This window comes from Episyrphus balteatus, chromosome 4 (assembly GCF_945859705.1).
Source record: "Episyrphus balteatus chromosome 4, idEpiBalt1.1, whole genome shotgun sequence".
Classification (NCBI taxonomy): domain Eukaryota; kingdom Metazoa; phylum Arthropoda; class Insecta; order Diptera; family Syrphidae; genus Episyrphus; species Episyrphus balteatus.
The window spans coordinates 53361233-53388324 of record NC_079137.1 but is presented as its reverse complement, the minus strand read 5'-3'; the positions used below and the strand labels follow the sequence as shown (position 1 = coordinate 53388324).

Genomic DNA, 27092 nt, shown 5'->3' with positions numbered 1-27092 from the left:
ACTACACACAAAAATTTTAATCAAAATCGTTAGAGCCGTTTTTTAAAAAAATTACCTTTTCTATTTCCGTTATATGGCAGGTACCGTTAGTTTTGGTCATAAAAAAAAAATTTCAATTTCCCCTCTAGGGAATCACCAAAAACTGCTAACTACCAAGTTTGAAGAAAATCACTTCACTCGTTTAGGCTGCAGCTCCAGATAGAGACAGACACACAGACAGACAGACAGACAGACAGACAGACAGACAGACAGACAGACAGACAGAATTGCCGGACCCACTTTTTTGGCATTCTCCATCATCGTAATGTCATGTAAAATTGTTATCTCGAGTTCGATTTTTTTTACGAATCCTAAACTTGCCCTATAGTACCTATATCGCAAGTAAAAAAACAATCTATTTGTGAATTTTCATCCAGTGGAAAGAGTGTAGGCACTATGATTTGATTATATATGACTTTATATGATGATGTTATAGAAGCGAATAATTATTATATTTATTATTCCATTATAGCAGAGCGCCATCGTCACACAGTAGTGCGATGATGTTTATTAGAGGACTAATTTACATAAGCACTCACTGGAAACTTGTTGTTAAATAAGCCTTGCAGTTAAACAACTATGGAGACAAACAATAGAAGCAGCAGTCACTAACTCTGTAGGTTTATTATTATACGAGTTAGTTGGTATAATATATAGATAGAAAGTATATATGCTTATGAATAATAGATAGTAAAGTTATTTTATTTGAATGTGTGTCACGCACTTAGTCATGCATCATGCACCAAATGAGTTTGCTCTCATTTTGTGGCGGTTGATGGTTTTTTTGTTCCTTTTTGGTTTGTTTTTTCTTAGATAAAAATTAAATTAAGTATATAATAAAGTTGAAGATTCAAAAGAGCTTTAAAATGAATTAAGTAATTTGTGATTCTTCAAGCTGAGAAAATTAATTTTTTTGTTTTCTTGTATTTAATGACTTATTCTCTGGCATTTATTTTGGTAAGAAACTGTTAGGTCAATACAACAGAGAGTTATCGTAATTTTCTGCCGAAGCTTAGACGTTTTTAAGAACATTAGATACGGCTTATTAAAGAATCAATCACCGGACACAAGCACCATTTAAATTTCTGGGTTTTTGGTATATTCTAAATTTTTTATTTCTTTCATTAAAATATACCTATATTTGAAAAAATTGCAAAAAAATTAATAAACCATTAAAGTCAAGATGGTCCTCAAGGTTAAAAAATTGGTGTTCTCATAAGTCAACTTTTAAATAATTAATATCTAAAAAAATTGGAACATATTCAACTTATGCAAGTTAAAATTCCACATCGACTAGATCCTTGTTCCAACCAAAACATTGGGAAAACAACTACCTACTACGAGTTATAAAATTTTGATTATACATACCTATTTGGAAAGCAATATCTTGACAAAAATTAGTCCCACAAAAATGATTTTAGTATCAAATTCTAGAAAAATTTAATAATTTTAAGGCTGTTATACGCTTTTATGATTTTAAGGCACTCATTAACTCTTTAATTTATTGCTAAATTTGCTTTCGGATTTGATTTCAAAAACTAAGGTTAAGTAATTATCAACTACTGTGTTTTACAGATCAGAACCCTTAGATTTTAATACCTCTTGGTTATGTATATTAGGGTGGGTCAAAATACAATTTTTTGGATTTTCAAAAAGGCTCTGCGATTAAAAGGTGCTAAATGGTTCGGTTAGCTTATAAGTAAAATTTCATTTCATTATTTTAAGCCTAAGTGTCTCCGGATTGTGGTTTCATTTTTGAAAAAGCTGATTTTTGCCTAAAAACCACATACGCTTTGCTTAATTTATTATGATCTCATTTCTTATACAAGCTTAATCAAGAGGATGTGCCGAAAAGCTTAAGCGTGTAGGTTGGGTCGGGACAAGAAAAAAATCGTTTTGGAGGGGGTTAATATTCGCCCCCGTTTAGCCAAGAGGGGCAATTTTCTAAAAAAATGATTTAATTAGGAAAAAATATTATTAAAAATCAACCGTTATACCTACAACAACATGTTATACCTTTTTGTTGAGCCCAAAATCTCTTTTTTATTTTGCTTTCCAATAAAGCTGTTTTATAAAACAGTTGTTGAAAAATTAATTTTCAAAATCAAAATTTTGAAAAAAAATGTTTAAATTTGCGAACTAATTTTTTTTCAAAATTTTATGTGATTAAGTACTATTTAAGTTTTCAAAATTCAATGCTCTTATTTGTTTGTCAAGCAAAACAGAAAAACGGATGCAAAAATGTTTTGTCGTTTTTGAGAAATTAAAAAAAACCAAAACTACATTTTTCTTAGACTTGTTAATTAATTTATGAAACATTATATGTTTCTTTTATTATTTTAAAGGGGATACCACGCCTCCAAGGCAGAAAATCTGAAGTTTGAATATGTTTCCTTTGCATTAACTACAATTCTACCAAGTTTCAAGATTTTAGGGTATTCAGAAGTATACTTTTTAATAATTGATATTAATTCTACCAAAATGGGCGGTTACCACGCCCCCTGAATGTGAAATCTCAATTTTTAGATTTTTTTCTTTGTATGTACTTTAAGATCCATGACCATAACAAGTTTCTATGAAAACTAGAAGTTTGCACTAATTTTTATCATTTTGTTAGTTAGTATGTTAGTGAGTAAATCAGCTACTCTTTTTGCGATTTTTGAAAGCCTCAGAAACTACTAATCCTACGTAGCTGAAAGTTTTTGAGGAGCTTGATTTGGACTATGTTAACAAATAAAACGAGTTAGAAATGTTTGACATTATTGAAACAGAAGTTAGAAAGGTTCGAAAGCGGCTTGAGTTGTTTCCTATGAATGTAGGACCAAAGTTCATAGAGAACTTGGCTGGGCAACCGGAGGCAGAAGATAAAGTCTGATTATAACCAAACTTTATATTATTGTTCTATTTACAATTTGGCACCTTTTCATCACTGTGCCCGTAAAAAAATCAGCAAAAAAAATGTCTCCATACATTTGTGAACCAGCCTAATGTATATATGATGCATGTATAAAGTCTAAGAACTTTAGTAAAAAGATCAATTTGTCATGAAACCAAGAACAAAATTAATTTTTGAGTGAAAGGGTTTTTATGTGAAGCTAACATAAGATCTATTTATTATTAAAAATCAGTTTTTTATGTGATACCTGAAAGAAATTCTGTTCTAATGTTGAATTAGGGTAGGAGTCAAGTATCAATGGAAGAATAGAAATTTTGACCAAAATCTGTTTCCCATTACATATAAAACATTTTTATACTTATATTCTAAACGAATCATTGGCTTTTTGGGCTAATAACTGAATACAACTCTCCTGAAAAAAACACCCTTTTCAAAAAAAAAATTACTCTATACAGTCTATAATAAAAAAACACCCTTTTAACCATGATTTTCTTATAGAGATTTAAGATTCTAGCTTTCAATCTCAAAACCAACATAATTGCTGAATTTTAATTGGGTAACATTAGGTATTAGTAACTTAGTTTTTGCAATAAACACACATCCTCCGGATACCTCAAAAAAATACCCTTTCTTTTGAAATAAATGTAAAGACTTATTTTATAAATGATTTCTATGACAATGACAACATTTTTAATAAAGTTAGTAAGGGTACCACTTATACACATTGATTATTCAGAGCTTATCCGGATTTTTCTTATTTGAAAAAAATACCTTTTCACCTCAAAAATTTACATTTTTACCAATTTTTCAGTAGGGTGCCTACTATAGTCTGAATTTCAGCATTTATTACAAAAAAAAACATCCTTTTATTAAGGCTATTTTTAAATTCTTAAAACTAACGAAACTTTTCCGTCAAATTTAAAAAAATTAACAAAATGTATGTCAGCTCTAATGGAACCTTTCCAAACATAACTCAACCTTTAAAAAAAAAACACCCTTTGACATAAAATATTTTTGATACTTCCTATACTTTTTAAGGCAGTTTTGAGATTGTATTAGGTCCTTTCTTAAATCATCCAAACTCTTTTTTCAATCTATAGTAGTCTAGTTTATAAAAATTGAAAATTTAAGTAAAATTGTGGACAATTTATTGAAAAGCAACTAAAATTTTCGTATCGCAAAAATAATATAATAGATACACAATAAATTAATTCCTCCCACTTTAAATGATTTATTATGCATACTTTTTTTGCAAACAAAATAAAATCCTACACAAAAGTAGGTACATATTTATTTATCGTTGTCATTGATATTGCAATAATATATCTGGGTGGAAACTTACTCAGGAAGTAGGACATTACCAGTTGTAATTTTTTTTTTTTTTGTTATAAAATATTGCATGTTGTTTTACACGCTTCCAGGCAAAAAACACAACCAACAGCAACCAGCAGGAGTAGCTACATATCCAAGCTAGGTAAACTGATTTATTAAATGAATTAATCTGTCGCTCAGATATGCACCCGTCAAACCAACATAAGGTCTGTTTTTGATGCGAATGCAAAAAACAACAACAACAACAACCAACAAAAAATACTAGCTAAATCGTTATAATTCCAAAACAGCAGCAGTGACTGTCTATATTTTAACCACGTTTAGCGCCATAACCAAATTGAACCCCGACGCAAAAATCTAACCAAAATTTATACATATTCGGTCCGAGTATCTATCTGAATTCTAAAAAAAGAGGGATGGAGAGTGTTAAAGATAAATAGACTTGGGATAAATTCATCCCTAATTTTCATTTGATTTATTTATCTGCATTGAATGATGCAAGCAAATTTCTATGCTCTCTACTCTCTACCAACAGCAGAAGCAGCCACAGCCAGTAGCAAGCAACAGCAGCAAGCGCAAACAAATCTTTCGCATCTAATTTGCCCCCAATTTTAATGTGTGTTAGAGGTAGATACATTTATATTGAATAGATAGATAGATAGATAGATAGACACAATCTTCTCTTATGCATATTTTATACGTGTGCAAAACCCTTTTGGTGTAGTTTGATTCAATATGTTTTATATAGGATATAAACCAGCTTGCACACATAATAACATCATGGGTGTATCAGAAGTGTAACATCTGACGTTGAATTATCATAAATTACGCAATTTCACCCATCCGACCAAATCATTCAGCACCACTCCCAAAACATTTTTCAGCCGCCGCACCGCTCTCGCGCGCTAAATGATTATAGAGGTTGTGTCTGGAATATCCAAAATGTATCTATATCTACACATATGTAGATACATTTTTATCTTATCTTTTCATTGAAAAAGCTCAATTTCATGATGTCTATCTATCCCCAGTATTCATCCATCTATCTGATATGGTCGAAAGAAATTTTGCGTGTTATATAAAAGATTGTTAAAGAAGTAGAATATTGGTATTCATGAGACAAGCTTCCACTTAAAGTTAAGTGATAATGAATCCTCTGCTGGTGGCAAAGCAACCAAACCAACATTCTGCTTTTTGGTGTGTTGTGTGTTAGAGCTTAAGTTGAACAAATGATTAACATTTTTACGTATGCTATCTCTAATCTCTTAGATAAAATGATATTCAAATAGTATCTTTTATTAAAATATAAGGAAAAACACCAATATTCTTGTGTTATAACTATTACCTTCTAGTTCGCTTTAGATAGATATTTGACTCCTGCTCTAACCTCTAGGAGCTATTTTTATTAGCATAACTTTTGTTTTGTTCGCAGCATCTTTTATTATTATTATCTCTACTTTTGTGTTTTTATAGTGTGAGGATGGAAATAATATTTGTATACCTTCAATTAATTGGTTTGTAAAAGACCCGCATCTATATATGGATATAAAAACAACAGCAAACAAGGCATTTAGCCAGGTTTTCTCTTTGAATAGTGTGCGTATGTACATCCATGGACTGCGATGGGTATCAAGGACGTAGCCAATAGGGGGACTTCAGGGGGAGTCGATTTTTTTTGTTTCAAAAGTTTAAATCATAAGGAATCTATTTATAAGAAAATTTATATTAAATTTTAAGAATAGTAACTTTTACAAGTTTCATTTTGTGGAAGAATAGGTCTCTCAGGGTCTCAGATTCTCTTGAGATACCAAAGAAACAGAGCTCCATCAGCCCAAAATCTCTTAAGGATCAAGGAAAGGCATAATGACTGAAAGAGTAGGGTAAGCATGCGTACAGTTCTCAGAAGAAAACAGACCCAAAGTCTTCGGAAAAACAGATTCTCGGAAGACCAGGGAAATACGGATCCAACATCTCTGGAAAACTAGGCTCTTACTTTTCATCAGAGTATGGTCATATACTGTCTCTTTTTTGTTTTCTTCAAAAAACGAACTGTGAATTATAAGAACAGAAAAAAAAACTGTACAGAAATACAGGCCAAAGTTTTCTAGAAAATCAGAGCTTTAGATTTCATCACCAGTGGGGCAAAACAGACGCATAATCACTTTTCTCTCTTCTGGAAAAAATGAGATGTGAATTATAAAAGTAGAAAAATAACGAATTGGACAGAACTTAGGTTAGCGATCTCTGGAAAATCAGCCCTTTAATTTTGGTCACAGTAGAGTCAAACAAACCCATAGTCAGTTTATTTTCTGAAAAAAAAAATAACTGAATTATAAACACAGAAAAATAATAAACTGGACAGAAACATAGGTCCAAGATCTATGAGATATCAGGCCTTTAGTTTTCAGCATAGTAGAGCATAGTAGGGCCCATGGTCTTTTTTTTTTATTTGCTGGAAAAGAAACTGTGAATTATAAATGCAGAAAAACAACAAAATGAACAAAAGATTTCTGAAAAATCGGACCTTTAGATTTCATCAGAGAGGCCCATGGTCTCTTTATACTTAAAAAAAAAAAACGAATTATGAATTATAAAGACAGAAAAACAACAAACAGAAACACAGCGCAAAATCTCTTGAAAATAAGGCCTTTATTTTTCATCAGATTAGAGAAAAACGAGGTCTTTTGTTTTCAGGAAAAATGAACTGTGAATTATAAAAGTAGAAAAAACAACAAAATGAACAGAGACACAGGCCCACGATCTTTGAAAAGTCAGGCCTTCGGAATATAGCTGGCAAAAAGTATTTGAAAGTTTAGAAAGTCTCCAGACAGTGGTTTAAAGTACAGAATTTTTTAGTATTGCAGCATTTTTTTGGTAAGAGTTTAAACTAAAAATATACATTTTTACTGTAAAATTGCATCAGCAGTTAGAACTCATATATTTTTTTAATGAACAGTTCATTATAACGGCAGACTAAACGCTTGTAAATTGCAGTAGAAGTTGTTGATTGATTGTTTATAGTCCATCAGTCAGTAGAAAGTCCTATCTACTCGTACTTTTTAATAATTTTTGACAGCTTACAACAGTCAAATTTTACTGCAGTTACCTTACTTTTAATAACTGTAACTTCAATTGACTGTTCAACCTAATAATAATAATATAAAGTGTTGAATGCTGATTTTGTTGTTAAATACTTTGAAACAGAATTAAAATGCAGTCAAAAATTAAATCAAAAAATGAATGCAGCTAATTATTTTGTAATCAATTCACTGCTTTTATTAATTATACAACCTTAAAAAAATTAGTATTAACTTCTAACTGCAGGTTTTGGTGTTGAAAATTCGGTTAAAGTATTAACGTGCAGTCAACAATTTTTGACTGTATTGATTTCTGACTGCTAATTTCCCTGTTAAGTACTCGGTCATAGTATTAAAATGCATTCAAAATTAAGTCAGTTAACTGAATCTTTGGTGACTGTATTACCAATAGACAGCCCTACTAACAATTTTGCTTCTATAATGCTTTACAGAAGCAACAATTGCGTCTGTAAAGCTTTATAGAACCAAAATTATTTGTCGGGAGTACCATTTTAAAACACTGGCCTTCGAACAGCTACATTTTATTAAATGCAGTCAAAAGTAATATACAAAAATGACTGCAGCTAACAAACTTTAAGTCAAATAACTGATTTAATAAATTGTACAGTCAAAACATGAGTACTAACTGCTCTTTGTTGCTTTTGCTGTTAAATATTCCGTCAAAATATTGAAATGCAGTCAAAAAATAATTCAAAAATGACTGCAACTAACTAATTCAATTAACTGTAGTGCTTTCTAACTGCTAATTTCACTGTTAACGAAGCAGTATTAACCTGCAGTCAAAAATTTAAATTTTAGTTGACTAACTATAACTGACGTGAGTGTTAAAAAAATTGACTGCACTTTCTGGTCTCCAGTCAGCTAAATTTTAATTCTAATCAATATTTCAGTACCAAAAGTTTGAATTGAAATAATGCAACAAATGTTTGGAACAAACTTTCTGGTTGTCACATTAACGAATGCAAAAAACAAAAAACCAATTGCACTTGTAGGCAACCCAAAATGATGTCAAAGCTGCCCCTTCATTAAAATATACATACAAACAAAATAAATTGCTTGTAGCTTTTAAATCATATTCTCATTGCCAAAGTATCCCAAAGGCATTTAAATGTTTTTTCCTTGAACTGGAATTGCAATCCCGCAATGCCTACGGCCCTGGGTTTGGATGTTGTAAAAAAAAAAGCCTGTGTACACACATAATTCTCAGATATGTTCTGGAAAAATTACAAAAAAAAAAACAGCAAAACAGAAAAAAAACACAACTTAAACCAGAAATACATAAACGTGTTTTCTGGGTCCAACGAACCATTTTGCTGAGGTATTTCTTCTTCGTTTTGTTTTTTTTTTTTTTTATTCCAGGGAAGAGAACGCAATTACGCTTTTTAATTGCTCTCCAGGTGTTGTAGCCTGCCCTCATTAGTAACTTTTTAATAGGAGAAAATTACACAACTGAAATACTTTTTGAGAGAGTAGCTTGCTAGCTGCACGTTGGTTGTTGGTCGTATAGTATAGAAAAAAGGGACTTCACATTTAGGCTACGTTAACATCGTATACATCGTTTTGGTTGGTCTTTCCATACCTTCTATCTCTCTACCAAGCTCGGTACAAGTATACCTACCATAAGCATCCTTCGTACCTATATATCTTCTATCTATAAAGTGTAAAGCTTGAAAAATTTGGTTCATTTATGGTTCTCTGGCTGGGATGCTGGCTGGCAATTCGTTGTGTGTGTTAAACATCTTCATGTTGTAATTTAACACAATATTTCTGCCCTTAGCGCTAAAAGTCCAGTGTCCGGAAGTGTTTCCTATGTAATAAAATAACTTAAGTTTCATTTGGTTTTTTGGGTCTTTCAAATTATGTGTAGTATACGAAAAACAACAGACATAAATTTTAAATAATGTTTTAGGCACAACATAAAACTTTTTCCCTAATAAACAAAACAATGTGTAAATCAACCCATTAAATTGTTTTTATTTTATTATATTTTCTATTTGTTTTTATTTTACAGGACCGCCATATAGGAAGGAATGGAGATACAGAACCAATTGTCGATCCATCACAAGATTACATACTTATATTGGGCTATGAAAATGCCACGCATACAGTATTGAGATTTCGCAGAAAATTGGATACATGCGATTCCACACATGATATTCCTATCACGGTAAGTTGGTTTTTTTTTTTTTTTCTTATTTATATTTGATTGATTAATATAGGATGAGGACGATGGATGTGGTATTGAGATTAAGAAGAGATGGTTTTTGTATTTTTATTTTGCAAATGCGTTTAAACAGTTTTGTACGCATTTAAAGGTTTACAATTTTGCATACACCTTTTTTGGTCGTATATAGTGAAGCTAATAATAGAAAAAGATCAAACTCATCCATCATCACGTCTTTTGATAGAAAAAAGGATTGCAAGCAGGTTTTTATTTTTTTTGTATGAATGTTATGCATGAATCATCTTACATGATTTGACACTTGTAAGCTGTAACATTTTAAAATAAAAAAGCATGACGGAGGCGCACGGAGTTGCTTTAAAAAAAAGTTAATCATTTCAGAATTAAGGCCTCATTTTGATAGTTCATGAAATTTATACGCATTCAATACGGTACGGGTACTGCTCCAATTGGATTCGTTTTCGGTTTCCAGTTAAATTGTATATTACCTACTTATTTTTCTCTGAAAGTTTTTTTCTGTACATGACAATCAATATTTCATATATTTACATTTCATTGACAAAATAACAAAATTATTTCTCCAGTTCAGAATGTAACATAAGTTTTATAGATTTTGGAGGTTTTGACTGTCTGTACGTGACGTTCCTTTGTTTGATGTATTTGACAAATGTAATCTAAACTTCGAGGTCAGAAAATATGACAAGTATTAACGAATATTTGATTTGGCGAAAAACCTTCAAAGTTATATGAAGATTTGACTGTCACGTACAGACATTAAATGCACTTATACGGTGTCAGTAAATTTTTGGTACCTAGCGTTTTTAGAGACTTCTCGGATATATTTTTGGAAAAATTTCTTAAGACTAAAATTCTCATTTGCCAATTTCAAAAAAGTTTAATTTTCCCCAAAAACGCCTAAATAGACCCTTTTGAATGGTACAAATTCGTTCAAGACTTTTTATTGCTGAATATGATTCCTTGGCATAAAAGTATACTTCAGCTAAAAATGCTACTAAATCTATTGCTGCATTTCTGAGAAAACGGCAGCACTGGTCGGTTTTCAGTTTTTTTTTTTTTATTTAACTCGAAAACCAAGCCTAACTTTGAAATGGTACAAAGACACTTTTCTAAGCAAATTAAATTTTCTATCAATCCATCTTTTATTTTCTGATTTCTTGCACTTTTTTAAATTCACCTTTTTAAGCCATTTTGTATTTCTTTTGTTTTGTTTCTATGTTTTTTCTACATTGTTGATATTTAGAAAGTAAGAATTCAACAAAGCAAATTAAAAAAAAATTCCACAACTTTTCTTATTAATAAATTTTTCGATATCCTTAGACTTTGTATAATTTTAGTAGTCATTTATTTACTGAAAAGTTATTTTTGCTTAGGCCATTACTGCCAATTTATTTTCATTGAAAAGCTTGAAATCATTTATTTTTTAAATCAAGCAGTCAAATTAATGCAATCGTTTAAAATTTATGAATTTGTTTAACTCTTTTGTATTACTTCCATTCTTTGATAATATAGAAGTTAAGCTTCACGAAATAAAGCCATTCATTCTATACCTACAAATAATCAACTTAAAAGGCTATCAAGAACGCAGTGAAACTCTTTATTTCAAAAATGGCGCCCAACGTGAATTACTTTAACTAATAAGAAAAGGTCTTTTTTATCATTTTGTCTTACTTTGAGAAGACAGGATCATTTATTATACTTCTGGGCCCCTGTTCTGTAACTTTATCACTGTAGATAAACGTTTTCCAACGTCCTGTCTCTAAAACCGATTTTCTTCCAAAACTTAAACAAAATTTCTTTCAATCTCAAAAAATTATGATTTTGAACGAAATCTCTTCTATTTTAATGAGATAAAGTAGATTTTAAAGACATTTAAATATTTTATCGCTTATGATAAAAAATACAGAACATGGACACTGGTCTCTTAATATAATTGATAAATGGCGCCCAACGTCAGCTGATCAGTAGATCCTGCCTCTAATAACACATTATACTTCAAATGTTTGGATTGTAGTTTAAGATGTTTTGAAAATTCAATGATTTTTCCTTCTAATAAACCATAACCATATCTTGAGGTCCAAAGAATCATCATCCACGCTAAACACCTTGTGTACCATACAAAAATTTGATCTATTAAAGATCTTAAAAAGCCTCACCGTAAGTATTTGAAAAATTGCTTTTGTATTTCCAAAAATAGCAACAATCGATACAAACTATTCTTCTCTGAGCAGCAATTTACATAGTAAAATTTATCTCAGGGAAAATGGCGCCCAACGTGCATTTCAGATAAATATTATTCAATAATTCTATAACTTTATGTGGTTGTGACTTTTCATTTGTGATTTCAAATTTAATAATCAACAATTAACAACAGTTAGTTTCCTCCTCATCATCTTGTAAAATGTATTTCAATAAAAATTGGCGCCCAATGTGAGTTTTTAATAAATTGTAAGTAATTGATAACTTACTTTTTCAGAAAAAGCCTATTAACTTTCATTTCAAATCTCAAGCTCATCGTTAAAAGTTAGTTAAAAATCGATTACGAGTTTCCACCAGCTCAAAATATGTAGTTTTAAATCGGTTGATATTGAACAAATAAATATTGCATTTTCTCTTACATATCAGCTTATTTTAAGATTTCATGTCTCTTAAAACTCAAGAACCAAATAAAACAATAAAAATTGATTATGTACAAAACACTGTTCCCCTCTTTTTAATGGATTCAAACTCTAAGACCAGATATTTAATCCCATCATGAGTACTACCCTTTAATTAATCAAAATATATATATTAAAATGGTGTGTGAATATTTTCAAAATTTATTTATTAAAAAATAAAATTATATATATAAAATTTTAACACACAAAGTGTGCAAGTATTTGGGCAATGTCGTCATGTCTCATGAGTCCATTCGATTTTTTTTTGGGGCCATCCGCCACCACCAACGCCACACACATTCATATAGTCAATTCGTAAATGCCAAGCCATGATGATGATGATGGGGTAGCACAGCAGCTGTTCGTTATGATCACGAAAAGCAAATCTAAATTAATTAATTGTGAAGGTGAATGCGAATGCGAATAAAATTTGAACTCGCGCTTGCTGCTGCTATGCTGTGCTGGTCCCACAAGTCCCTCTGTCATGTGTGTGGCATGGAATTGGAATGCGCTTTATGGTATGTGGCATGAATGAATATAAAACCACGTTTGTCATTTTTCGTCGTTTCCAGAAATATAATAAAAAAAAATCTATAGAACTAAAAAAAATGTACCATGTACATAATAAATTTATTAAAAAAAAATTAAAAAAAAAAAACTTTAGCTATGGCTTGTGTAGGTGAAGTAATTTATTTCGATTTATGTTGAAATTTAGATATGTGTCGGATTGAAATCATTGTTGAATAAAATTTTCGAAATTTGTGGTTTGAAAAGTGATAGGATAATAATTAGACTCAATTAGGAATGAAAATTCCAAAAAAAAAGTTTAAAAAGTTTTTAATAAAAATACACAAGGTATTTAAATTTAGCAAAATAAACGGTTGCAGCTAAAAGATTCTTTAAATTATGGGTTTGAATCGAAGGAGAATTTAATAAGCTACTATTAAATCGCTTTTAGATTTTAAAATACACTTTTCATTCAAAAGTTATTGTTTTCCAAACATAGAAAAATTTTTCCTTTAAATTTTTTTTTTTATAAAAAATATCATTTTACATTTCTTTTTAGGACGACACAATGAGAATTGTGTATATGTATAGTGAAAATGATCCTAGATCAAGCTCGATGGGACCAGGCTCATTACCAGACGTAGCTGATGCATATCGAGCATATAGACCACTTTTATTAACACAAAAGTCACAACCTAAATCCCACAGAGACGATAGAGTAAGAGTATTGGAATTACGTAATGAAGATGTTGAACTACCGAGCGGTGATGATACACTTTATTGGTGTAAGATGTTTAAATTAGAAGATATTAATAGAAAACATCATTTAATTCGGGTAAGGATTGAAATTTAACAAAGAAAAATAATAAAACAGTCTTTAATAATAAATTTATTTTTTCAATTTTAGTATGAACCTATACTCGATTCATCAGCCAGTATACAGTATTTACAACATGTGACATTACACGAATGTCAAGGATCACATTCAGATCTTGAATTGATGGCACGCGAACAAGGACGACAATGTCTTGGAGCCAGAGATATGCCACTAGCATGTAATGCAATTGTAGCATCATGGGCAAGAGGTTCAGAGGTGAGTGAATATGTTTTCAGAATGCTTTAAAAAGACAGTTTTTTAGTGCTGAGTTAACTCAAAGTTAAATTGGTGTTAGTTTATCCTTTAAGTAAATTAAACAGGATTTAACTCAAAGCTTATAATTTCTTTTTCTTTTTTTTTTAGGGTTTTTCATTTCCTGAAGAAGCTGGTTATCCAATCGATTCTCGACAAGCGAAATACTTCCTTATGGAAACACATTATAGTAACTTGCAACCCGATTTTTCCCAGCTTCAAACCAAACAAATGGCTGATAATTCAGGATTGAAAATTTATTTCACTTACGTCCTGCGACCAAATGATGCTGGTGTTCTTTCAATAGGTAAGTACATGAAGATTGAGTTCTTTTAAATTTTCTTTTCTTTTAAATATGAGTTTCGAAGCCCTAATTTAATCTCTGTCACAACACCATCCAAAGAATTATTGTTTCACGTTTTTTAATCATTACGGGCGATTTTAACTAACTTTTACTCGTTTCCATTCAAAATGTTAAAAAAAAAAAACATCAATTCTTAAGGTTTCCAGTTTTCCTCTATAAGCTTGTGTAATATCTTATAAATGGCGCCCAACGTGGATCACTTAAACTACTTAGACAAGAACTTCTTCTCATTTTATCTCTTAATTCAGGAAAACCTGGTTATTTCTTCAACTTTTGGTCTATTAATGGATAAATGGCGCCCAACGTGAGTTCAATTATTTGTTCACTCTATATTCGACTACCTCTAAATCAAATTTTCACGAGACACAAATATTTGTTTGATATACAGAGAAATTCCACTAAGAGAAATAATATAATATTTTTCCTCCAAACGTTTTCGAGTTAGAGAGAAATTCGAATTAGAGGAAGTTCCACTTAAAGGAAGTTGGCTGTAATTTCTTTCCACAATTAGCGCAATCTGTTTCTTATGCTCCAAATATCTGGATTAGAGTCTAGGCTTTCCATCAAATTCAATGAATTTTAAGTCTAATGAAATACAATAAATTCAAAGACTTACCATATCTTGATGCCTTCACGTTCACAATCAAGATCCACACTAAATAAACTTATGTAATATACAGAAAATCTTAGCTGTTTATGAACTTAAAAACCGCAATGTAACCATTTGAAAAAGTCTTTTTTTCACAGTTCATTCCATCCGCAGCAATTTCGTCGTAATATGTTGTAATATATATTTTTGAGAAAATGGCGCCCAACATCCGTTTCAGATAAATATTTTGCAATAAATCGCTTACTTTCTTTGGTTGTCACTTTTTCCTAGCGATCTGAAACTGAAGTAACAGCAAATAACAGCAGTTAATCTTTTCTTGTTCATCTTGTAATAATTATTTCAGTGAAAAATGGCGCCCAACGTTAGTTTTTATTCAATTGTATTTACTTACTTTTTTAAATATTACCCATGCTTTTTCCAAGAACAACAGAAGAATCTGTTCACCCTAAAAAACTTCGTCATATTCAAAAATATCATATGATCATATCTACATCATATGAACAATCGATCAAATCTTTACATAGTTTTGAAGTACTTGTTACTCGTATATTTAAAATATTTTGTATAGAATTTGGTATCAAACAGTTCTTTCAAAACCATGTCGACGCAAATCACTTCACTTAAATTCTATTCGGACTGTTCAATGCAAGCCGTATTTAATAGATTCAAGTCAGAAAAGTAAATTCTGGTTGGTATGCCTCAGGGCTCCGTTTTGTTTCCGATGCTCTTTCTTATTTTTATTAATGATCTCCTTTCTGAAACTTTCAATCCAATTTAAGACTGGTTTGAGTCTGTTTGATTTGAAACTACCCTTGGTAAACTTAGATAACTAAGGTCCATAAGTTTTCCTAAAATCACTTCGGTAAAATCTTAAATTTCATTCCGTGTCATTCCGGGAACGCGTTTTGCGAAATGTAATTACATTGAAATTACTATTTTTAAGATTAACATTCGAAAGCACTAAAAATATACCTTAGAAGTATTGCTGCCTTATAAGAAAAAAGATAACTAGTTCAATAATGGCCAAAAAGTAATTTATAAAAATGCGAGATTTTCGGGAACGCTCTTGTGGTAGATTTTGTTTTTTTCTGGTGTTCTATCCTACCCTTTTAAGTGTTTTAATTAACTGCAAATCATTCAGTCTCTTTTTAATATTCCAATTTCTTTAACAAAATTTTTCCACAACCTCTAAATGTTAAATCAATTTATTCAAAGTTCATGTTGTAAGTAATTATTGTGAGTTAAGCCAAATCAAAGCATCAATTCATCGACTGATTGATTGGGACACTGCTGGTTCTATCTTGTCTCTTTTGAGTCTTAATTGTTTCATTAGTTTGCTCGTCGACAATCGACATTTAAAACCTAAGGGTGTGTGTTGGTTGCATTCATTAAAGAGGGGACAATTTTTTTTATTGATGAATGACAAAATACACGCATTTGTTCATTTTATCCATAAAAATAAAAAGAAATGATACCCAGAGAAATGTATTATAGTGTTGACGATGACGAAGACCAATTTGTTTGATTGCCTCAACTAGTAAAAGAGACAAAGTAGAAAACAATTTTATCCAATTATTTTCTCTTTATTTTAATTTGGTCAATTTATGTACATAACTTTCGTCTACTATATAAAGTTTCTGGTTATTATTATTTTTTTTTTTTTTTTGATTATTTACTTTATGAAATAAAAAAATGAATGATTTTTTTTTTTTTTTTGTGTTTTAAAAAAAAAGGGTTGGAAACAAAATCATTGTTATCTTCACAATTCTCTTTCCTTTTATTTCAATTTCAAATTAACGAATAATAAAAAATATGTAAATTCTTTTTTTGTGTTGCAGGAATGGATCCAAATTGGCGACATATAATACCCCCGGGACAAAAGCATGTCGTCTCTGATGGACAATGTATAGAAAATTGCACAAGTTATGCATTTCCACCGCAAGGTATTAATATATTTGCTGTTATGATGCGAACTCATCAAATCGGCAGACAAATAAAACTCCGCCAGGTAAATTAATTAACAAAAAAAACTAAAAAACATATCATCATCATTAACTTTTTTGTATTTGTTAGATACGAAAAACTGAAGAACTTAAACCAATTGTTCAAGATAACAATATTGATCCCGATTATCAAGATTTTCGAAGATTAACCAATTCGGTGCGTTCAATGCCTGGAGATAGACTGATTGTAGAATGTATTTATGATAGTTCAACTAGGAAGGCTATCACTTTGGGTAATTTTGAATATTTTATTTAAGTTTAAGAAAAAAAATATTTATAAGACTTTTTGAGATTTATACCAGTTTATACCAATCAGAAAATAAGTGGGAGTAGTTTAAATTGTTCGCTTGATCATAGCGAAAATGTAAAAATAAATCAAATGCTTTCTACATTAGACATTTAATTGTTGTTATATTTATACCAATTAACACATCTGGTATAATTAGGTACTAAATGCGACACGATAAAGAGTCAAAATAGACTCATTTGATTTATTTTCATTATTAAAACATATCTTAAGCGGAAATTTCCAAAAAAGGAGATAAAAACACTGATTGGTATAAACTTATAGTTGTCTCTTTTTTAAGAAATATCAACTGTATTTTGTATTTAAACGTGTTCTTATAAATAATAGTTTTTGAAAAGGAAATCTTAACTTAAAAAAACTTGAATATTTATTTATTTTGTTTTATTTTTAGGTGGTCTAACAATGAAAGAAGAAAGCTGTACAGTTCTAACACTCTATTATCCTCGTCAAAAGAAACTTACCACATGTCATTCGCTGCCTAGCCTTCCGACGGTATTGCATTCGCTAGGAATTGAGCAGCTAGCAACGTAAGTAGTAATTGTATTTTAAATAAGACATATTCCTTTAATTTTCTATGCTTTGTGTGTGCCTGACTGGTCTAAAACTATAAAAAAAAAAATTATTTTGACAGATACATATATTGACATGAATGGTCGGTCAAACATAAAGTACATAAAACATTTTTTTTGCTTTTTAATTGATTGGTATAAAAAGTTTCCATTTTTGATATGAATGTGCGAAAAGTTTATACCAGTCAACAGAAGAATAAGTGTAAACAAACCATTAATTTAGCTTTTCAAATTTGTGTATGCATTTGATTGGTAAAAGCACAAAAACTTCAGTATTGACTGATTTCATTATTGGTATAATCTGGTCTAATTAAACTATAGCATTAAAGTTTTTTTTTCTATTCAACTTTAAAAACTGTAAAGTATGAGAATTTTTAAGGACTTACATGCGCATACTATGATTGGTATAAACAAAAAAAATATTTTTTTTTTGTTTTTTTTTTTTTTGTGCAAAAGTATATTTTGTATTTGGTTCCACTTTTTCCAACTAAAAATTTAACTTCTATAAATGTTTAAAGAAGGTAAACAGTAGCATCTTTAAGACTATATAGAAGCAAAATTTTAAACTAGTTTATTGCCTGAAATATTTAACAGTATTTTTTTTTTATTTTTTTTTTCAGTGATTCAAACCCTGTACTTATATCATCACCACCAGAGTTAGCCGGTATGACGCTGGAATCACGACTAGTATCATATGATTGGGAAAATCAATTTGAAAAATTCCAACAAGCGACGAGACGTGGTTCATTTAAACCACTTTGTTGGGGAGCAAAAAATCATCTAATACCGGTAAGTTATATTTTTGTATAGAAATTTATTACAATGTTATTTTAAACTGATACATAATTGTTGTTCATGCATAAAAATATTTCAAACACAAATAAAATTTCTAAAAACAAAAATACCGCCTCTCAGAGACAAAACTTAAAATTCTTTAAAATGACTTTTTTGAAGTAAATATTTAAGGGACGCCATAATATCCTATTAAAAACCATGGATTATTTAATAATTTTTCATATTTCTACTTAACAACAACAATTTTAAAAACAGAAATAAAAAAAAAAGAATTATACGTTGGGCGCCACTTTTGTAACCTACTTAACTTTAATATCCTTCTTCATACCTACTTGTTTCTTTAAATATAATGTGATTTTGTCACACAAACTACACATTACAAAAATGTCTCGTCATAAATAAATTTTTTCTATTCATAAAGAGGTGGAGTATATCCTCTAATCATAGGTATATCTCAACATGGATTTTAGTTTTAAATTAAACATGCACAACACATTCTAATCTACGATTTTGCCCTTGCTTATGCAAATAATCTAATATTAATCTGTTTTCTTTTCTGAAAATTAAATTTTACATACACACAAGAACACACACATATTACCATAATCAAAATATATATATGTATAATTTTATCTATATATTTTACAGGGATTGGATTATCTTGAGGGATATACCATTAATGTAACAAAAACATGGAACAAACCTCGACGTTGTAAACCGAAACGATTATTTGTGACCGAAACTATTCCAGAATTAGAACTACCTGTTCTACATGAACTGGACAATAATAATATTATTGAAGGAGCTGCAAGGAGTAGTCGTAGTTCAGCAACCGAAACGATAGGATTAAGTAGAGCACATCAAGGATTCAGTCGAACATTTGCGACAACTTTCTGGTATACGAGTGTAGTATTAATATTAAAACGACTAAGTAGAGAGTCGTTGACGTGAGACTGGACTAATAGTTGTTAAATCTAATTATTAATTAATATTATATAGTATTATTATTATTATTATAATTGTATTATTCGAACTGTTTTCTTTTTTTTTTTTTTTTTAATTTTTATTTTTTTATTGATGACTCTTTGTATTTAGCGCTCAAAGAAAAGGCATAAATGTCTTAACTTTGAAAAAAATATTAACAAATTAATATTTATTAAACTATTTTTTAATTTTTTTTTTGTTGGGGGGCAATACATGTTTTTTGTAGACCTATAAATGCAGCATAATTATACATTAAAATGAAACAAAAAAAAATTAATACTTCATAATGGCTAAATAAAGCATGTAATGTAGTCGTTTAGTTATTTAAGATATTATTAAAAATAATAATAATAATAAAAATAGCCCATGGGGCTATGTGTAGATAGATAGTTGAACTGCATTTGAGTGGAGAAAATCGCGAACGATATGGTGAGAGAAGTTTGATATACATAAACATAAAAAAAAAATAAAGACTTTTGTTTTCATATACATTATACTTGAAATTGTACCTAAAAAAAAAATCACAAATCATGAAGATCGAAAAAATTCTAGGACATTTATGCTTCTGTTATTTTTAAATTTCAGTTCAGAATCCAAACTAACAACTTTGCTTCTATAAAGCTTCTCAGAAGCTTAAGTTGTTTCTGTAAAGTTGTTAGTTGGGTTGTTTTTAAACTTTTCAATGCAAAATAATGCTGTGTTCTTAAATCAGAAGCAAATTATTAAGTGTAAATACTGCATTATATTGTGTAGTTAAAGTTATTCTAAGATAACAACCATCAAGCAAGCTTTGGGAGCGTAAATGTTGAAAAAAATTGAGCCCATTATCTCTAAGAAACGCCTTTAAAATTTACACTTTAAAATGTTATCATAATGAATTAGGTTTCCTAAACCTATTATTCAATTTTCATATTCATATTTTATTTGTGGAAGCACATTTATAACACATTTTACTGTTTTGTATAACAGTTAAAATACACCCAGTGAGAAAAAAGTACTAGTACCTATTGTTTTTTTTTCGACATTTTGTTAAGCGGAGAAACAACAGAAAACCAGAAATTTGTTTAATATCTAAGGAAATAACCTTATCTGTCAAAGTCAAAAGTAACATCTATATTGATAACATTGATAAAACTGACATACATTTAATCAATTTGGGTAAAAACTTGCAAACTTATCAATTGCTAACTGCTTAAATAAAAGTAGGTAGTTGATTGAATTGTTTAGAGAAATAAGTTGCTAAATTCCAGTATTTGATTCCAAAGAGATAAATTAATGTAGACAGTTTGACGTTTGTAAGATTATTTGACGAGAGGCTATTTTTAACTATTTCGAGAAATGTCAAAAATAAATCTATTTTATGTGCGACAAAAATGATTCGAATACATTTTGTAATCTGGTTCCGACTTAATAACAAAATGACAAGTGACAATTTGTTTCGTATAACAGTTGTGATTAGATAATTTTGTCGAGAAACTTTTTTACCATGAAGTTTATGTGCATAGTTGAAAAACTTTTCGTAATTCTGTTTCGGAACTTCCAGACTATAGTTTAGTGTGAAAAGGCTGCTTGCATCAATATCATGATTATAAAAGTACCTAATTAAACTCATCATCACTTTCACTTGTAAAAATTAATATTTAACATTTTGAATCATACTTGTCACTTCTACTCATGACAATTTCTAGAAAACTTCTGACAGTTCATCAACACGCCAACCATTTTATTACCGGAAAACTTCACAAATATCGTTTAATTTGTAACAATTGTCCAAAATTTGTTTAAATATTTAATTAACAAGAATTTGACAGCTGTCAAGTTGTCACTTGAAAAGTCTTAGATTTTTAATGAAACACAGAAATGTCAAAATAAGTCGGATAACTGAGTCCAATGTGAACACCGTCGAAGCTTCTGAAGTATTTTTATATTTCTAAACACAGTTAACAATGTTAGAAAATAAATTATAATCATAAATACAACAATGTAGGGACAGAATATTAAAGGTCATGCCACAAGATAAGATCATAGAAGACCATTACACATTTTGTGACCCGTGAAGTGATACATTTTTACTGCGGTTTAACCATCTAATTGTCAACAAATAAAATTAAATATCAAGATTTGTTCATAATAATAGACATCAACTTCAATGATAGAGAATCGATTCTCAACTGACATGTGACATGACAGATGTCGTTCTTTATTAAAAACAATTTATAACTGTCAAAAGTTTCGCAACATTGAAAACGAATGTTTGAAGGTTTATAATGGAACACGAATATGTCACGTTATATTTTCATTTTTGGCAAAAGTGAAAAAGTCAAGTGAAATAAACAAACAATAAACAATTTCACTTCTATAAATCTTTACAGATGCTTTTATAGCTTCCGTAAAGAAGTATAGAAGCAAAATTGTTATTTGGGAGGTGAAATTTTATTGTTTGCACTAAATCAATCTTAAGTTTCACATTTCACTATGAGCCAGGGGTAAAATCACTCAAAATAAGCAATTTTCATACATAAACCATGAATGTCTAATAGGTAAAAAAAAACTGGAGTATGTAAGACAGTAATGATGCAAGAACAAACAACACACAACTTTTTGTTATAAACTAAAACTTGGTGTTGCTATAAATCTATTTTAAACCACCTTATAAATGTCTAGTAAAAAAAAACTTGATGATTTGTGATATTAAAATAAGTTTGTTTTATTTAAATTTAACAAAAAGAAACTCCTAAGTTTCACACAAACTCTCACTTCAACGACATAAAATCAGTAGTTTTATATAGAACTCGAGGTTTTTATACCAAAAAAAATATAAATATATATATTTCAACAAAAAAAAAATCAAAAAGCAAACAATAAAAAAAAAATAAAGAAAAAAGATTTATGTATACATAAAGAGATTAAAAAAAAAATAAAAAATAATGTGGAAAAGGATATAAAACCTATAAAACTGGCCAGTTAATGAAATGCTTTACAAATCTGCAATTCAATTTAATATCTACCTTTTTCTCAAATATAGCTTTATGGAAAGGTATATTTTATATTTATAAAGTATAAATTAATTTCGAGAGTTGCTGTATAAATAAACAAAAAAAAAGTGGACACTAATGACGACCTATTTTTCTATGATGACTATCTTTTGTTAATTTTCATGTCTCATTGTAATTTTATTTTTATTTTTTTTTTTGTATTTATTTTCATTTTAATTAAAAAATTTCCGATATGTATAAATATGAAAATAAAAAAAAAAAAAAAAAAAAAAATCATTGAAACGGTATGTAGCAATTTGTGAAAAAAAAATAGTAGCGCAGTTATAGAAAATACAGGAACCTATATTTATAAATATATATATCGTTTACTATTTTTAGTACCTAATATACTTTCGTAGGTGCGAAAAAATATCAAATAAAGTATATATATAAATATTATATATACACTTGATCAAACAAAAATAATAATGTGAAAATAAAGCAATAAAACAGTAGAAAGTCTAAAATAAATAAATAAAAAAAAAAAATATTTATAACTAATTTATTTAGTTGAAGCAAAATATTAAAAAAAAAAATATTAAAAAAAAAAAACGAATCAACTAAACCGAGTAAATTAAAAATAATCATTCGTAAATGTGTGTGAACAAATAAAAACAAAATAACAAAAAATAATATTTTAGAGGAATTTTATAAAAGTATCCTCCTTCCTGTTCCTCCCGTTCTTTTTCAACCTTTTACTGCGTAAAAGTCTCTAAGTGGAAGTAAAAAAAAAACATAAAAAAAAAGAAAAACAAAAATTTTACTCCACACACTATTGTTCCGTTCATTTTTCTTTTTTTTTAATTTTTTAATTTATATATAAAATATTGTACATAAATATGTGATTTTTTTAAAAACTATTTATAATTTTTAAATTTATATATATTTTTAATTTTTAAGTAGTAATGTGTACATTTAGATATTCCCTTTGTTGTTGAATAGTGATCGATCTTATTTGTATTTTATTGAGCTGATTATATTTTATTAAAAGAAATGAAAATGAAATGAAAAAATAAATAAAAAAAAAGTTAGTAGTATATAGCTAGCTACTAAGAACAGGTGCAAGCCAGTACGTTATAAGCAACTAAAAAAAAAAACTTAAAAGCCATGATATTTACGTCGAAGAACAAATCACATTTTATATTTTGTAAATATTTTTAGTTGTAAAATTAAAAATAAAAAAAAAAAAAAAACAAAAAGAAACAAAATAAAAAGAAGACCCAATTTTTAGAAAATATTGATTAAATTGTTGTTTTATTTAATTTTTAGCTACTGTGTGCCTTAAAGTACTGTATAGTCGGGTACTGTGGTACACATTGTTTTTTAAGAAACTAACTAAGCCCAAAGAATTCTCCGGGCTAAACAACTAAGCCCAAGGGGCTAAAGTGTTGTTGCATTTAATATGTAAATTGCTGAGCCCCGAATGCGTTTTTTTGTCCAGTTAAGACCGGTGGTAATAAAAAACACACCTAATAGGTATATCAATAAAACAAACATAAGTAAACCTAAATGACTACTTTTTGAAGAATCGCGCTGAACAGGGAGGTTAAAGACTTTGACAAACAATATCTAAAAAAAACCGAAACTGACGGTCAATTAAATTGGACCTCTGGTGCATAATATGAAAGACTGGAGAAACCCGAGCTTTTTCAGTTTGAAATATGTAGAATAATATTATGGGAAATTTTGTGAAATGGCGTTCTAACAAATTGAATATAGTAGTTGCGCATCTTCTTTTTAACCGTAGTGCTTTGGGACATAGATAGATTGACGATTATATATGATGGGCTCTCCAGTGCGTCTTTACAATTTGAGAAGTATGTAATTTATGCAGTCGTTTTTGTGAATAAAGATAAAGATAATGAAAGAGTCTTTCCAAAGTTTAGTAGATAGATATATAGATAGATAGATAGATAGATAGATAGATAGATAGATAGATAGATAGATAGATAGATAGTTCAAAAATTGAACAAAAATGTTAAGGCCCAACTATTATAATAGGCATATGCGCGCATGGGCTTATGTCAAAATCGAACGAACTGCTTCGTCCTGTTTCTGAAAACATGAGGAGTAGCCATAATTAACATATGCGCGCATAACCTTCTGTCACAATTTACATTTTTTTTTTCCATAATTTTTGTAAAAAAAACGCGTTGAAAAAATATTTTTAAAACTGTTTTTATTCAATTCAGTTTATCACGATTTTATTAAGTGAAAATTAATTTAATTTTTCCATCCCCCTTGCATCCATGTTGTTTACATTTTATTTTGAGAAATTTACTCATGCCGTGCGGTTCAGAGCGCACGAAAGATAACGAAGCGCACATATGCGCATTATGGCTATCCTATAAGAATTGTGTATGTTCGACAACTCACTCATGCCATTTTGACATATAAGCCCATGCTCGCATATATGCCTATTAAATAGTTGGGCCTTTAGTTGGGATGAATTGACAATATATTTCTTTAAAATAAATGAAAGGCCATCTGGGCCAAGCTAGAAATCATCCTTCAAGTTTTTAATTTTGTTGGTCACTACTGAAAGTAAAATATTGATGCTGTTAAATGATGTCTGTGAGCATTTCTCCATATAGCATAGCCGTAGCTAGGATTTCATTTCGGGGGGGGGTTAGCTCAGACCAAACAATTTTTTTTAGAAATCACAATACTTTGTATCAACTGTATGTAACTGCAGTCGATTTTTAATCCCGCTAAAGCAAATTGTCATTAGAACTGTGGCGAAGCGAAAAACTTGCCTAAATCCTTTTTAAGTATTCGTAGATAAAAGTTTAAAATAGCTCTGCTTACTGTAAACCAATTTAAAAATGGGCGAATATTCAGCGGCATGTCTTGTTTAAATTGGTAAAAAAGGGCAAATAAGTTGGTTGACATAAATTGTGAGCGTTAGCGAGCAAGAAAATTTTGTTGAAGAAACAAATTTTAACCATTCTTAGGCTTTATAAAAAAAATTATTTCGCACAATTTTATATATAAATAAAATGCACGACTGGGTCGCACGTACTTGCCATTGTAGTTCAAAGTATCGTTATCTTAAATATCTATTTGGAATTTAAGTTTTTGTTTAGTGTCGAGAAAAAAAAACTTCAAAAAAATGTAAAGTTTAAAAATTTAAATTTAAAATTTTTTTTTCAAAAACTCTTTAAATTTTTTTTTAAAAACTTTTTTAATTTTTTTTTTTACATTCGACTGTTCCAAATTATGTCTATAAGTTTTGAATAAAATTGACTTATTCGTTAAGGAAATATATGAACTTAAAAAATATGTCAATTTTTGAAAAACGGCAACGCCATATTTCCGTTCTCCGAATTTTTTGAGAGAAACTCAAAACGCAGTTTTGTTAGAATCAATAAGAGTATGAAGTACACCAAATTTAATCAAAATCGTTAGAGCCGTTTTCGAGAAAATTGCAATACCTCGAAAAAATTTTAAAAAATGGTCTAGGGAATTACGTAAAAATCATCTGTACCAAGTTTCAAGCAAATCCATCCATCCATCCGTTTAGACCCTAGCTCGATGTACAGATGGACGCACAGACGCACAGACCGACGGACGGCATGACGAAAACCACTTTTTTAATCTTCTCCATTATCGTAATGTTTAAAACCTCGATTAAATGATAAAAATTATTAAAACCTCGAATTTTTTTTCTACACGAAACCAATACTTGCCCTATAGAGCAAGTAAAAAATGGACAGAAAATTAATAGGTACATTTTATCTATTGATTTCTAAATTCAATTGGCAATACTTAAAAACAAAAACTTTAAATAATCCAAGTTGTTTGGCATGAGCTTATTATACTTCACTTTGAAAATTAACAATAAACTGAAGTCGTTTAATTTTATAATTTGAAACAAAAAAATAACGAAATGTTGTACATACAATTTTAAAGTTCAAGTGACCTCAACTCCAAATTTATAAAGCGTTTCGCCCACTTAAAATAAAAATATTTTTAATAATTTTTTTATTACTTTTGTTTTTTTTTTTTTCTCGTTATTAAATGTTGTTCATAGGTATTACACTCTCTGAATAAATGGATACATTTATTTTCGCTTATATACTGGATTTAAGCTTATCATAGAACAAAAGTGGTTAACAAGCGAGAGATATCTCGGACAGTAGAAAAGATGTCGGAAAGATTTAAATAGATTTAACGGTAATATTTGAAAAACGAGATGTGATCGAATATGTCTGTTCTTGGATTCGAGTTCGACACACCGAAACCCTTTGAAAAAGTATAGTTTAGTCTCGGCACCAAAAACCTTGCATAAATACTTGTGGTATTTAAAGAGTATAAAGAGCATTTTAAGATGTTAACATGGTGCTTAAGGAAATGGTCAGAGGCAAAAACTCGTTTTCGAAAAATCCCTTACCAAACGTTGTAATGGTCCAAAAAAAAATTTGTTTTCCCTTATAAAAACTTCATCGACAGCTTCTTTAACAATACAAAGTTGGTAGAGACTTTAAGGTAATCAAATCACTAAAATACAAAAACAAAACATTTAGTGCTGCACATATTAGTTTTGTTTATAATATATCTTTTGATT

The 27092-nt window shown here is 29.4% G+C and overlaps 1 protein-coding gene across 3 annotated transcripts in view; it reads left to right on the top strand.

Annotated features, from left to right (window-relative positions):
• The window catches only part of LOC129918042 (MOXD1 homolog 2), a 59800-nt gene extending 40243 nt beyond the window's left edge, over positions 1-19557 (top strand). For all 3 annotated transcript variants that reach the window (XM_055998355.1, XM_055998357.1, XM_055998356.1), the window contains 9 exons: positions 9377-9532; positions 13289-13564; positions 13637-13822; positions 13970-14165; positions 16671-16840; positions 16906-17068; positions 17534-17669; positions 18332-18500; positions 19155-19557. In XM_055998355.1, coding sequence (XP_055854330.1) covers positions 9377-9532; positions 13289-13564; positions 13637-13822; positions 13970-14165; positions 16671-16840; positions 16906-17068; positions 17534-17669; positions 18332-18500; positions 19155-19457 — 1755 coding nt within the window. In that variant the 3' untranslated portion in view covers positions 19458-19557. The remainder of the gene's footprint in view (positions 1-9376; positions 9533-13288; positions 13565-13636; positions 13823-13969; positions 14166-16670; positions 16841-16905; positions 17069-17533; positions 17670-18331; positions 18501-19154) is intronic.
• The last annotated feature ends 7535 nt before the right edge of the window (positions 19558-27092 follow it).